Source organism: Cygnus olor, chromosome 1 (assembly GCF_009769625.2).
Source record: "Cygnus olor isolate bCygOlo1 chromosome 1, bCygOlo1.pri.v2, whole genome shotgun sequence".
Taxonomy (NCBI): Eukaryota; Metazoa; Chordata; class Aves; order Anseriformes; family Anatidae; genus Cygnus; species Cygnus olor.
The window spans coordinates 31513745-31528745 of NC_049169.1; the positions used below are offsets into that span (position 1 = coordinate 31513745).

At 40.3% G+C, this 15001-nt stretch overlaps 1 protein-coding gene across 3 annotated transcripts in view; it reads left to right on the top strand.

Moving 5' to 3' along the window:
• PDZRN4 (PDZ domain containing ring finger 4) overlaps positions 1-15001 on the top strand; it is a 244198-nt gene that overhangs the window by 222258 nt on the left and 6939 nt on the right. For all 3 annotated transcript variants that reach the window (XM_040551286.1, XM_040551295.1, XM_040551304.1), the window contains 4 exons: positions 4070-4168; positions 6196-6258; positions 9869-9970; positions 12746-12862. In XM_040551286.1, coding sequence (XP_040407220.1) covers positions 4070-4168; positions 6196-6258; positions 9869-9970; positions 12746-12862 — 381 coding nt within the window. The remainder of the gene's footprint in view (positions 1-4069; positions 4169-6195; positions 6259-9868; positions 9971-12745; positions 12863-15001) is intronic.

Sequence of the window (15001 nt, forward strand, 5' to 3'; positions counted from 1 at the left end):
TTTTCAGCAATTGTAGGAAGCCACCAGGTCATTAGATGACATTTATAACCTACTTCTCTACCACTTGAGAGAAATGACAGTATTAACCTAGCATTCACACTCCAAAGAGGTGACAGCTCCCTGTTTGGCCTTATGTCTCCTGGGGCTGACAGCCTGTAAACTGGTTTTCCCATGACTGAAGCAAAAGATGGCCTTTAACTGTGAGCCAGAGGTTACGGCCACTAACCAGTCCATCACTTTAGAAAACAGCCAACATAACTAGTTTTCAGTCCTTCAAGAGCATGACCTCTACCCTTTTGCTGTCTTTTCCATGTCTGAAGAAATGGTCTACCTTCTAAATTTAAATCCTAGTCTTTCTTATTTTAATTTCCATGCCTGTCTTTAAAGGGTTTTGCTATAAATTATTTTCTTAAAAGTATTGTCTTCACCAATTGCAAAGCACTGCCCAAAGTTATGCCCACACAGAGGAAAGAAGCAGCAAGTCAAAGATTTAGCAATTTGGCATTGCTTTCTGTCACTTGGCATCAGATACCTTCATGTTGAGAGGCAGCTGCCCCCAGAGTGCCCAAAAGAGGGGGAGGCTGTCATCTCCTGAGCGCCCTCCTCAGTCCCTCTCCTTCCACCATCTGTCTGTCAGCACACTTCATGAATCCCCAAATATTACTTCTCACAGATTTTTAAAATGCTGAAATCTGAAGACAGTTCAGTTCCTACATGCTCACACACAAAACCCCAAAAGGTAGAAGAAAGCAACTATATGCGTGTGTGTGTGTTTCTAAAGGGATTTAAAAGGAGATCACATCCTTACAATATCATTACTGCTGCCAAGCTTACTGTTTCTTTTGTTTAAGACCAGTAGGGAGGAAAAAAAAAAAAAAAAAAAAAAAAAAAACATTTAAAAGCATCTGTCACAAAATGAAATGTCAAATGCTTCTGACCATGATGGTCCAGGTTCTCTCGTGTCTCTGTTGCTGCTGTTCTCTTGAAGTTGTTTCAGATGTGCATGTTAGTCACCAGCTAAAGACTGAGCTTGTGGACTTTAGATCTTAGAGATGATTTAGTGTTTTATAAAAAGATGTTTTTAGCCCCGAATGGGATCAGAATGTGTTGTGTTTGCTATAAAAAGATGTTGTGAGGTTAACACTGCAGATGCGCAGTGGAGAAAGCGTACTTATTTGGAATGGCTTTTGTGCAAAGCAAGAGACCTCATCCAACTTCATCCTTAGTCTGAATGAAATATTACTTGAGTGTGTTCTTGAGTCTAGACTGAAAAATCTGAAATCTTTTTCAGGCAATCAGCTTTTGTCCCTGAGTACTACTGTGGGTATCTACTGCTTGTAAGTGGCCACAGCCATGCACGCTGTCATCAAACTACACCTCGCACAGTCATTTAGGAAAGGAGTAGTCCCAAGACTTCTGAGTACAGATCTCAGCTCTGAGGTCTGTTACAAAGAAAAGAAACGAAGACTGTGGCAATGCAAGCACTGTGCACAGCCAGGCGTGCTGTATCCCAGTCAGTGGATATTTGTCACTGGTGTTTGTCAGCAGCCAGTTCCCAGAGAAGGTTTTAGCAAACCTCCTGCATTCCCAGGATGGAGCCTCTAGAGTTGCCCTCATTCTCCTTCACTTTCGTGCCCTAAATGGTTAAATTATTCTGCTCATTGACCCAGTGCACGCTGAAAGGATTCAGCTCATTTGTGGCCTGAAACATTTGTAAAACTTTATAATAACAAACATTTTGAGACAAATCATCCACAGGAGCATCAAGGCCATTCCTGGCTGAAGAAATTACGCTCAGAGCAGTCCTCGGGGTCCCTGACCAGCCTCATCATGGGGAGAGGGGAGGTGGTGCCGGCAGGACAATGAAAGTCAATGGATTTCAGCTCGTGCACAGCTCCTCATTTACCTTGATTTAAAGGTCCCAGACTCAGCCCTTTATGGTGTATTTAGGCTTCCTTATAGGCCTCTAAGGGACTGCAAGCTTCTTTATTCCTTAAAAGTATACCTTGTTGCTGTAATTGAAGCTGTTTTGTTACTGTAATTCCTCCCTAATATTACAGTTCTAGTCAAGTGTTCTTTCCCTCTGGAGGCATCAATTATTATGGGTTTTGAATAGGCCTCCCTTCAGTATACATATTTTCACTCCCAATGCCAAAATCAGGTCACTGTAATTCTCTTCCTTAATAAAATACGGTCCCATGTTTCTTCTTTCAAAATTCTTTCATGTATAAAGCATGTACTGGCGACTAATTCCACTTCTTACCACATGATAAGCTATTTAAAGTGACTGTCATACTTATGAAAAGCTAAAGAATACTACAAGTTTCATGGTATTTTTGACACTTTCTTACTAAGACATTGAATGTTCAAAGTCCAGCAATAAGTTTATATAGTTTATGCAGGTTCTGAGCCTGTGTAGATTTGTGCATTGGTGAGGGAGCAAGGGATCAAGCCCAGCAGTGCACTTTGTGAAATGCAAAGTGTGCAGTGTTCGGTAGCTAACCTAAGTATGTGACCGGGGGGGTTTCAGTAAGTTCTGGCATTTTGATGCTTGGTCCCCACATGCCCATTGGGCACAGTAGTAAGCCCTCCCTGCTGCATGCCCATTTGTGGGTTGATCTCTGTGACATCTCAGAGGATGGGGAGAGACAAACTCCTTATCATAGACAGAGAACCAAAGTCTAAGTTTGAGGAAAGTACTGGACCTGTGGCACAGCCAAGTCACTGTCACTGACCTACAAGTTCAATACCTGAGTGGCAGTACTTTCTGGTATTTCCTCCGGTATTTCCTCTTCCCTACCAGCCAAAGGGGGAAGTACATGCTTGTGGTGCATGGCTGTTTCAGGCAGCAAGGGGTGCAGCTTCCCTCCCCACAGCCTGGCACTGGGCTCTGTTTGCTGCTGCAGGAGAACTGGAGAGAACAGACACAGTGGTGCCCATGTGCCCTGGGAGAGATTTGTGCTCGAGAGGTTGTCCTGATACTTGCTGAATGTGTGACTCTGCACTGTATCAAGTCTGAAAAGTGGATTGTGAAGGATTCTCTTGGCTCTTCCTCTTTTTTTTTTTCCACTTTTTTATGCTTATAAGAAGCAGAAGCTGTTAAGCTCCAAATGTCATCTACAAACTCCTTTTAAATACCCATATCAGCTGAAGTTTTCCATTTGCAACCAAGCTAATATTCTGTGTTATAGAATTCATCGTGCTTTATTGCAATTATTTGCTTCACAGTGTTGAAACCAAGTACAGCTTTGCATTTTTGTGAATGATTCCCCTGTGAAACCCTAAAGATGCTTAACTCAAATGGGTGTGTGTAGTAGTTATCACTGCACCATCTGCCCTAAAACTTGCACTTTTCATGAGACGCCACTGCTGGGACATCTGGCACTAAAAATATGTTTTCTGCATCATCTCACAATTGAGGAGGATGCCATGGCTGTTCAGCTCCACAGAAAATTCCTTCAAGCGTCCTTCTATTACCTAACAACTTCTGCAATGAAAGTATGGCACTAAGCTGGCTGGGGAATGAATAATGATATTAATGGAAGGCTGTGGTTTTGCTTTATGTTTTAGATTGCTGTTGGAAGGGAGTGTTGATGGTGTGACGGATTGATTGACATGTAGCCAGCCTGTCCTCTATCCTATAAGTCAATAATTGGCATGGTAGGACTGAAATGACTATGTAATATACTGTAAGTCAGCTCCTATTATCCAAAGGCAAAAAAGACCTGCAAAATCAATGCACATCCATATTTTTCAATTAGACATATCTTCCTGAATGATTTCTGCATAGCTTGAACCTGTGATATATTGGAATTTCCTTAATTCACAGAGTATTTTTCTCCCTAAAAGAAGCACACAAAGTGTCTTGAGACTGGGCAGTTGCAACAAACTTCTGCAGTTTCTCAGATACATCTTGACATGTAGGCATGAGATTTACCATACTGAGGAAGGACTGTCACTTCTCCATGGCTGGGCAGGAGGGATTTGGTGGCTCGGCGCTCCTTTGTGTCACGTAATTTTTTCCAACTTTGGCAAAAGCCATCATGTGGGGCCATGTGCTTTCTTGTAGGAGGTGGAGCTGTGCCGCATTAGCAGCCAGGAGAAGCTGGGGCTGACTGTCTGCTACAGAACTGACGACGAGGAAGACACAGGGATCTACGTCAGCGAGGTAAGGACGTGGCGCTGAGGTGGGGGGAGCACATCGGGGAATGTGAGAGCAAGTGCTCTGAGACCAGGCTGCGGAAATGTCGGCCGTCAGCCAGCACATGTCACTTCCAATTCATTTAGATTATCAGTTTAAATTATGTTGCCCAAGTACTGTAATTATTACTAGCTCGCTTCTCTAATCTGAATGCTTTTAACTAAAACATGATAGTTAGGGAAGTGTAAAGCAGCCTGAGCACGGATGGAATTTTGAAAGAAAATTGCCCTTATGTGGGAAAGTAGGCAGAGTTTTTAAGGTGAAAGCCTGCTGCACACCCTGCTTGCATTTCCCCCATCACAGCCTCAGTAATCATAACAGTGGATAATCCTTATTCTATTATTTGTGGTTTTGGTACAGTTGTGGTATCACAGACATGCCACAGGTGGATAAAGGGAGTAGCCTGGGAGGGGAATATATCAGAAAGACTGGTCTCTCCTAATATTTATTTATTTATTTATTTATTTATTTATTTATGGTCAAACAAAAGATAGAGTACTGGATATTGAGATGGGTGGATCCCTTAGTTTTCACTGATGTACCAGTAAAACATGGCATGCAGCACATATCACAAGGTGTGAGTGTTTCACAGTGTCAGTCCAGAAGGCTTCCAGTTAATTCCCTTTGAGTCCCACCTTTGGGACTCAAAGAGGGTTGTTTCCCTGAATAAAGCAGAACTCTTGTGAGTCCAAGCTCACTGGTGGTTGTCCTGGATGAACTGGATTCACAATAATTTGAATTCTGAATTCCAATAAACTTTGTCGCTTTTGTGACATGTTGTACCAAATTCTGAGTGAAGCTCATGGACAAAGTGAATCCATAGAGAGTTTTCTCCTACTCATCAATAAACAGGGATGAAGAAAAAGTCATTCATCTGCAGGTCAGCAGCAATGTCAAGCTGAAAAGCACAGCCCTGGAACTAGAATGAGGAATTAATGTAAAACCACCCAAGAATAAGTCTTTCAACAGTTATATAGGTGCGGCTGTTAAAGTTTATTTGACCTTGTAAGGAGAAAGAAAACGCAGGAACCTCCTAATACAATCCAGAATTATATCTGAAATGTGGTGTTTTTCCTGCATGGTAGGAATTTCTCAGACCTTTTAAAGTGAATGTAATTATGTTGTCTTTTATACTTGATTAAACATTTAGGAATCATTTTTTTTCTATGACAGTTCACAAGAAGAAAATAATATCTAACAGCTGTAGAGGATGTAACCTGCAAACCAGATGCTAAACTCAAACGCTTGGTTTGAAATGCTTAAATAAAAGTTTATGGCATGATGAAGCAAAATAAATGATTTAAGATAACCATCAAGTGAAAGGTGATAGATTGTATTGCCCTGCAATGAACAGTAGGTCATTGCTCAGAGATGAGCTATAGTGACTTTGATAAACTGTTAATGGAGCCCTAAACATCTATTTAGGTTAAACAAACTTAAAATTAACTAGCTTAGAGCAGAAGCTTTATACAGAACCTGTGAATGATCTATACAAAATAGATCCTTTTTTTTTTTCCTGTCTCCTTGAGAACTGCAAAATTCCAGAGGAAATAACAGATTGAAAACTGAATCAATCATTTCACAGTAAATATTTTCATGCAAGAAAAATAAGCCTGCTTCTTTCCCAAATACAGGCCCATTTGTATGGAGGTATCAGCTGCTGCAGAATCACCTCAGTCCATAGTGAACTTTCAGAGCACAGGGACTCTGTTGTTAATTCTTAGTGCTCTGACAGCTGAAGGTTAATGCCTGAAGGTGGCATAGAAGAGTATTAATCTGAAAATCATATGCTCCTGACCCCTTCTGTCTTTAGGCTTTTATCTGAAACAAGATTATACAATTATTTAAAAAATGGTTGAGTTCACAGTACTGTAAAGGAAGGTTTAAATTACCTCTGTACAGAGTAAAAATGGAACTTCATTAAATTCAGCAACACTGATTGGTATCTGGTAAAAATATTTTCATCTGCTGTTATTGAATATTGTCCTATGCAGGTTGATCCAAACAGCATTGCTGCCAGAGACGGCCGGATCCGTGAAGGAGACCGTATTTTGCAAGTATGTGACAATAGACTCTTTCCTAAACTCTTTCTTCAGACAAACGTGCAGTGCTGTCTTCTCTGTGGACTGTTAATGAGGGAAGGTAGTTCTCTTTGTTACTGTGGTCGATGAGAAAATCCATGTCTGTCTGTTTTTTAACACAATAGCTGGGAGCTACAGCGTGCGTATTGAAAAATGAGAATGACAAACTTGTTCTGGCTCATGCCCTTATATCCTGTGTCTTTCTTTGCCGTATTTATTAGCAAATCTCATTTTCTCTGTGTTCATCTCAGTTCATGTCAAATTCTAAATAGGGATCCTGCAAACATAAATACAGGTGTCAGAAACTTGCTGATCATTCACCGATTGCATAAATTTGTGTAAGCCTAACTCACGCTGAGCATTGATGGCAAGAGTTTTCATACAAAAGACATGCTGTTCATAAAGGATGATCTTGAATGTACTTGAGCAGGGGGTTTACTAGACTTTTGTTAATATTTTCTTTCCTCCACCAAAAATACATTGCTTTTCTGAGTTCTTGGCTGATCCACCATCTTGGCTTTTTTCTTCCCCCTTGGTTTCTATTGATCTTCTCATTTAGAGAGCTGCCCCTGCAGCTGTCCTGCAGATAGGTTTGTGCAATAAAGCACAGCGCCCGTAGGCGAGGTCTGGAAGAGGGAGGGAGGGCAATGTCACAGCACAGAGAGGAAAATAGCTGGAATGGCAGTAGGTTTGTGTTCTGAACTGGCAGTGAATACTATGTTTTGAAGTAATGACAAAACAGATACCAAAAATCAGTAAATTGGAAACTGCTATATTATATCATTTTAGTTCTGGTTTCCAGTCAATTTCCCTATTATTTTGACTTTTTTTGTGTGTGTGTGTGTGTTTGTTTGTTTGTTTTGTTTTGTTTTGTTTTTCACTGAAGTCCCAGAAGTAGCTCCTGGTAACAACAGGTTGTTTTTCTATAAACAGTTCCGTAATGGCTTTTCATTAATACTTGCACATGTGCTTTCTGGTTGTCGCAAGCTTAGCCTGTTCCTTCCCATCAGTCTTCTCATTTCTGCAGGAAACCTCTTTGCTGAAACCTGTAGCTGTATTTCTTACCCTGGTATCAGGTTTGGGATTGTAGCTAATCTCCTGAGCACAATAGGATCTAGAAGCTGGTTTACCAAAGTGGCCCATCTTTCAGAGAGGAAATAATAAGTTACATTTTAATGCCAGGGCTCACTCAGGGCTGCTGGTTTATTCTCTGTGCAGCTGAAGATGTGAAAATGTTGTCAGGGTGAACGATGCTGCCCACCAGAAGACACAAATGCCATGGTGCGAGGGGTGATGGGGCTGTGGGACCACGTTACAGACTGAGAGTAGGACTGGAAAAGTCAGTGCGCTGTCTTCTGCGTCTTGCTATAGAATATCCATTGAAGGAAGCAAACAGAATATAGTGGTATTTTTAACTTTCAGAAATCATTTAAAAAAATAAAATAATCTTGTTTATTCAACCAAGAAGAAACCACTTTCATTCTTCCTCTATGCACTTTAAAGTAAGTAAATAGAGGGTAGATTAATTTCCTGCTATTTTCCTTTCTTTCCAAAATTTCTGTGTGAAGTGGAGAGCCAAGAGCAGTTCAGGCAAACATTCTCAAATTCCTAATGAAATTCATTTCAATTGTGAGTAAAGAGTCCAGAGGTGAGAGAAAGCATAGGTAATTCTGCCGTCTTTTTGTAGGCTGGAGCATTACTTTAATGTCAGTGCTGATATATAGCTATGAGTTTGATCATTAAAGTTAACACCCAGAGAGTTATGTGGGGTTTACTTTCATATCTGAAAACACATTGACCCTCTATCTACTCTTATTGATGAGATAACTCAGAGAAATAGAAGCTGACAGTGCCATTACAGGGGATTACACTGAGTCTGGGAGAAAGAAGACTCTGTGAGCATGGGGGCATTTTCTGTGGGCAGCAGATGGCATTGGTTAAGGCTGTGGGGGGACAGTGTTTTGTGTATTTCTCAGAAAATTACAGCAGATTTCCTCACAAGACTGGAACTGTCCCCTTCTCATTCTCAAAAACCTCACACCTCTCCCGTCACCTTCGCAGCCCTCTTAAGCATCTGAGAAAAGTCTGGGTATTTCACATCAAATATTATGAAGTCAAGGGAAGGGTTTTATGAGGACAGTCCTAGTGAGACTTGCCTAAATTTCTGCTACTTTTAGCTTTGAACCTCCAGGCTAATAAATGGTGTCTCCAGGGGCGAGCTGTCCATGGGACAGGCTGACATCCTGCTTATTCCCCAGTGATGTGCTGTTAGTGTGGGGACAGCAGGGCTGTGGTCTCTGGGGTGGGAGAAGGGGCAGTTGCCCAGATGATAGGACTTGCTGGAGCAGCCACTGTGGCTTGGGGTGTTTGGACAAGCTGGAGATCTGCTCCCGGCTCTGTGTGGCTGTGGTGCCGCTTTTTGGGTTAGGGCAGCTCTGTGTCACCAAATAATTGACCGGTCTCCCACAGACCACAGTTATCCCTTCATGAAGCCAGTGTAGTGTCTCAGACATTTATTAATTGCCAGTTGGATGTCCAGGGTACACAGGGTTTTCTTTAATCTCGATTAAAGCTGTGATTTTGTGTCAGAGTTTTCAGGCCAAATATGCATGCAGAAATAGGACTTGCTCTTTCCAGCCAAAAAGTTCCTGCTACTTTGAAACTGAACCCTTGCAAGAGATTAAATATTGGGCAAGGTTTTATTTCCCCTTAATCATAGAATATCCTGAGTTTGTTCTGCCTTCCAGTTTTGTTTTCACCCAATTTCAAATAGACCAGTTTTTTGTTTGGTTGGTTTGGTTTGTTTTTTTTTGCTGCCACAATGAGAATAATCCACTTCTTCTGATATCGGTTGGACAAAAGTAAATACATACGGAAAATACAGTTCGTATTTGATTCCCCCTAGACGGGGTTTTGGACAATGTAAAACATGTTTGTTATGATGTAGTCATGGATGTGGCTGTTCCGATGAGGTGACGGAACAGCAGAGAGATAGCATGAAAAACACAAAAACTGTTTTTATTTTGATTATCCCCTTGTAAGGGGGATACATATGTTTTGTGTGGCTCTGGATACTAAGCTGTCCACACAAATATAAAATGATTAAATGGAGCAGCAATAAGCAGTGGCCTGTAAGTATTGCCTGGTGAGAGATAATGCTGCAGCTCTCTAATTGGCTCTGTACAAGCACACAGTGTGACTGATTTCAGCTGCGGTATTACCAGTCTTGCTTCCACCAGCACTATTATCTCAGAGTGACACTTCCATTACTCTGAACGGAGAAAGATGAACGTCACCTGTCAGGGGCTGGTTAATTGTGTTGCTAGATGTATGTTACCAGGGTGCAGGTTGGACATTTATGAACATAACTGCTTCCTCTGATGTCCGCCATCCTTCAACGATCGATATGGCTCTTACAGTAAGCGCATAATTGAGTGAAGGCACTTACCACTGAGGGGCTGAAGATGAGCCCGTTGTGCAAGTTTCATTGTCCATACATTCACCACAAATGAGCTGATATTTGCCCTTTATTGTGTGTTGCTTTGTGGAAATAGAAACTAATGTGCCACTTTCATTTGTTTTCTAGATTAATGGCCAAGATGTCCAGAATCGGGAAGAAGCAGTAGCATTGCTCTCCAGCGATGAATGCAAGAAAATTGTGTTGCTGGTAGCAAGACCAGAGATGCAGGTTAGAGTAAATAGATGCACTGAGCCAAGACCTGGGTTATACTGTACATTCACTATCACCGTAAGTAATGAACTGCTGAGAAATAGGAATGCCAAGGTTCCTGACAAAAGGAGGAAAAAGATAATTGCAGAACTTTGCCCCTTTTTAGCCAACAAAGAAAATAATATGTTATTACCAGGGCTTGTTAGCCCAAAGCTAAGCAATTCCTTTCCAGCAGACAAAGTAAGCAGATATACAAATAAAGCTGAGAGCACTAATATGATATTAGTAAAATATGAAGTAGAACTAGAAAACTATGCATTACTTGTTTGATGATTCTTTTTTGTTCTGGGAATAAACTTCCCATGCCTATCTCAGTCATTTATATGAGCTTACACAAAGCTGTAGTTTTTCACTGCTGATGCCCCTTTTTATCCCATGCACTTGTAAGCAAGAATGTAAACTTGTAGGCTGTTCATTTATGTGCCAGTTATGGGAATTTCACTACAACACCATTCATGAGCTCTGGGTCTAATTGTTTTCAAAGGGCCCTGCTCACAAAAAAAAAAAAAAAAAAAATGGTTGTACATTACAAATCATATCTCAGGAAGTACATTTTCAAAAGCTTTTAGGAATATTTCAATGGTGTTAAAAATAAAATTATGCCGTGACAAGAATGTTTTATGTCATTGCAGCGGGAGGTGTTAGGTTGATCATCAAACTAAGGAGAGGTAGACTGGAAGAAAAGTACTTTTTGTACTTCCCTTTATATTCTGTTTATAAGCCATTGCAAAACAAAAGAGACATTATATTGTCACTGTTCTCTCCATCTGTCAGCAATTCAAGCAAAGTTGGTTATGTTGCCATTTGTCTCTCATGCTATTGATCTGATATTTCTCGGTCTCGCTAGCTGCATACTCTGTATAAATTAAATTGAGTAAGTGTAATTCAGTGCCGCTTGGAATCTCTACTTCAATCCAGTACTTACGTAAGATTCACAATTTCAGCATTTATTTCCTTTATGTTTTTCATCAATCTAAACAGCTCCCATAAAAATGATGACAAAAAGTATAGCAAAAAAAAAAAAGCTATGCATCAGTTTATATTGCAAAATCGTAGCATGCACTGGAAGTTGCAGAAGTTTTGAAAGGCTTTTTCAATATTACTCTTAATGATTTTTCCCTAAGATTTTTTTTTTTTTCTGTAGGGATAAGAAACCCACTGACTGAGAAAATGCTTGCACAAGGAAAGTTAGTTGTCTGTATTTATTTAGACTGGTGAACATGAAAAAATTATATCAATATAAGATAAGGAATTACTTATCCATATCAGTATAGCTTCCCATGTAGATGCTACTTTCATATCACACAAAATAGTGTGTTTTCGTTTGTGATGTTTTTGTTGTTGCTTAGTTTAATTTAGTTTAAATTGTGTTCTGAGAACATAATTAGGCAAAACTGAAGAAGTAGCTGTAGTATGTCAGAAATCATGCTGTCCACAAACTGATATCAGGTAGCTGTTTTGCTTTGACTCTGGTAAAAAGGATTAAGCAGGCTTTTATTTTTAGATAGAAAATGGTAATGGCAGTATTGCATTCTTGAAGGCTGACAGCTGAGCACATTCATTCAGAAACAGGGAAAAAAAACTTCTTTGACCATTTATTTGTGCAGTGAATACTGATGGATAATTAAGTTCTGAAGCAGAGTACCAGAGGAGCACATAACCTGTTTAATATGGAAACAAATGGCACAGGCACGTGCATTCACATGTGTATGTGCGCGGAATGTATGTAGTACGTGTGTATGCTAAGGCATATATTATTGTTATTCTAAAAACTATAACATAAGGATTCACATTAAGTTAGGCACAGGGTCTACCATGATCAAAGCAGCAGATTTACCCAGGTGAGATTCATCTTTCATCCTCCCAATTTGGTTATCTCTGCAATTTCATCAAATGTGAGAAATTAAATTGCATCCTTTATGGTAGAGAAAGACTGTATTCATGCTTTCCCTGGGAAAAAAAGGCAAGCAAGAACAATAAAGCTCCAAAGGTTGTTTGGTCTTGCTACATAAACCCAATGCAGGGTTGTGGAGAAGAGAGAGGATATACTAACTTGACAGAAAACAGTGTCCCTTCTTGTCCTTTTGCAACACTATCTTCACGAAATGTCAAAGTATTATTTTACACTTAGGGAAAAACACAAACAAACAGTTGAGGCTTGTTTCCAGGCAAGCTGAAAGAACAAAAATAACCGCCCTTCAAGTCACTGCATCTGTCTGTCACCTTCCTCTGTTTGTTTGTTTACCTGGAATATCAATGGGAAAACTGTAGTAGAAATGCAACACAAGGCATCTATCAAGGATGCAGCACTAGGGCACAGCACTGGGGCAGAGGTTGTTAAAGGAAAGAGCCCAGTTGTCTCATGGCCCTATTAGTAACATTGCCACTCTTTTGGCGCTGTGGCTCTTGGCGGTAATGAACATGACAGCTTCAGGATTATGCGCTCTGCCTTTCATACCTTTTGAAAAGAAATAACGTCTGTGCTGTGCAGTCTCCTTCATTATGAGAGAAAATCAGTCATACTGTTTCAAGAAAGGATAAAAGGCACAAGAGTCCCATTTTTTTATCCTTCTTTTTCTTCCTCCTTTTTTGAGAAGCGGACTCCTACTGCCTGGCTTTCTGAAGTGAATCATTATGATAAAAAGAACTAGTCAAGCATTGCCATTTGGGTTTACCCTATTTTAGCGTGCATCCTTGCTGACATAATATAATGTACTAATGTATTCTTTGCAGCTGGAGGAAGGGTGGCTGGATGATGAAAGGAATGAATTCTTGGAGGAGTTGAACTTAGAAATGTTGGAAGAGCAGCATAATGAAGCGATGCAGTACACAGCCAATGAGGTGGAGCAGGTAGGACTGCCACTAAATGTGTTATTTGAAATTTTGCTAGGCATACATTGTTACTAATAGAGAATGAAATGGCATGCTGTAAAGTGGAGTCAAAAGCTTTGATAGAACTTTTTCTCTCGGATGCTCTGAACTCCAGTGTGCTGTAGGTCAAAGCAGAACAATAGATGTTTGGGCCAAGTTAGCAAACAATTTAGGAAACTGTGATAGCTGCAGATTTCTCATTTTCTCTGAGCTCTCAGAATATTATTTCTTGCTTTCTTTAATTCTGAAGTGTTTGGGGTTTATGTTGTTATATTTTATGTCTTTTTTTTAATGGATTGTATTAATGTGACATGTAGAGCTCTGAACAGGGACAGGTGCTCCTCTAGTACATAAGCAAGGTATGAGCTGGCCTGTGCAGTGTGTAATCTAACTTTTAGATTACGGCATTTAAAAGAAAGAACAGGTGTTTTGGTAATACAAGAGTATTTTTCTTACACCAACAGTGCACAGTTCATCATTTGTTTTGTTAATGGAGGCAAAGAAGCATACTGTTAATATAGTCTCAGCTTGCTCTTATCCTAACTTTTACATGCCCATATGTGCTGTTAGCCATGGGGCTGCGGCGAAGACACGTGCACTCTCAGCAGTACAGTTTCATCAGGGGATCTTCTCAGTTCTTTTTTTTTTTTTTTTTTTTTTTTTGTGGAAGGCGTAAGTGACCTTATCCACACCTGAACCAGATGATCTATCAGCATGCACACCCATGTGGAGCTGAGCACATAACATCCCACCTCATCTCCTGGCTTCTGTATATGTGTCACTGGGGAGAAACTCTTTTTCTACCCACAGAAATCTGTAACTTGTTTTTTTTTTCCCATTCTGAATTCTTCGAAAGCAAAGCCTGAGGCATTTTTCTTTGAAGTGAAGAGAGGGAGAGAGGCTGAAAGCCTTCCTTCTTCTGGAAACCAGGGAACTTATTTGGCTAATGGGAGACCTGGCTTTAAATCCTGCACTGCCAAGTCCTCGCTGGGGGCCTCAACTTGCATCTAGCCTGTTCTATCCCCACCTCCCTTCTTGCTTTGGTGCTGATGATAACTCCCATTAAAGCCATTCACTTTACACAAATTAAATATTCATTGGGACAGAGACACTGACAGAATAGTTCAGCAATTAAGTCTATTATCTGGAATATGATAGATCAGATTACAAATCCTTGATCTTATAAGCATTTAATTAATCGCACAAAGCAGAATAACTGGTATCAGAGGTGAAGGGAGCCTTGCAATGGAATGTATAATGGCCTTTTAGTTATGATCGTCTTTTCCAGGCAGTGATCCAAGCCTTGCTTTCCCAGGTCAAATGTGCTAAATACTGCACTGCTAGCTACTTTGAACTGAGATCTGGCATCTTTTTATTTTTTTAACCAGAAATTTTATCTTAGATACCCAAAGATTTCCTGTCACAAAGAACACGTGTTCTTTGCAAAGCATTTTACTTTGTGCAGTGCTATCTTCACCCACTTCTGGAGGAAATTCTTGAGCAGGTCTGCCTACAGACCCCTTTTAAACCCTGACACAACATTTTCGGACCTCCGAAATCACTTCACAGTTGTGATTTTCCACTCCCAGTATCCTGTCAAACCTTGACTTTTTCACTGGATTTGGGTTGCGGTTAGTGTTGATTACTGAACAGTGATGTTCTATGAGGTGGTTTCATCAAACCACTTGAGTTTTTTTTTTTTTGTTTTTTTTTCCATTGAGATCTTATACCAAGTATTTTTTCCCCTGTTGAGATTTTATATTAAGGTAGAAGAGAGCTACACTTGATAAGATTACGGTCAGTTGTACTCTATAGGTGTCTGACATTGCATTGCTTGAAGTAACTCTAGGACAGCCAGACAGTTCTTTGCCCTTCTGATGAGTAATTGAATCAACCAAATGCAGCTTGATGTGTAATGGGGCATCAGTAAGTTGTGACAGCTGCTGTTTCTAGACTCTATGTAGTGACTTGGCAAGTCAGAAAACTAGTTCTTTACTCCTTGTTAGGCTAGGAAACCTAGCAGTTTCCTGGAGTGAATCACATAATACATCGGTGTAATGAAACTGCTCTTGTTGCAGCTGCAAGTAGCCAAGCTGACTAGCTTCAAGCTCCCTGGTT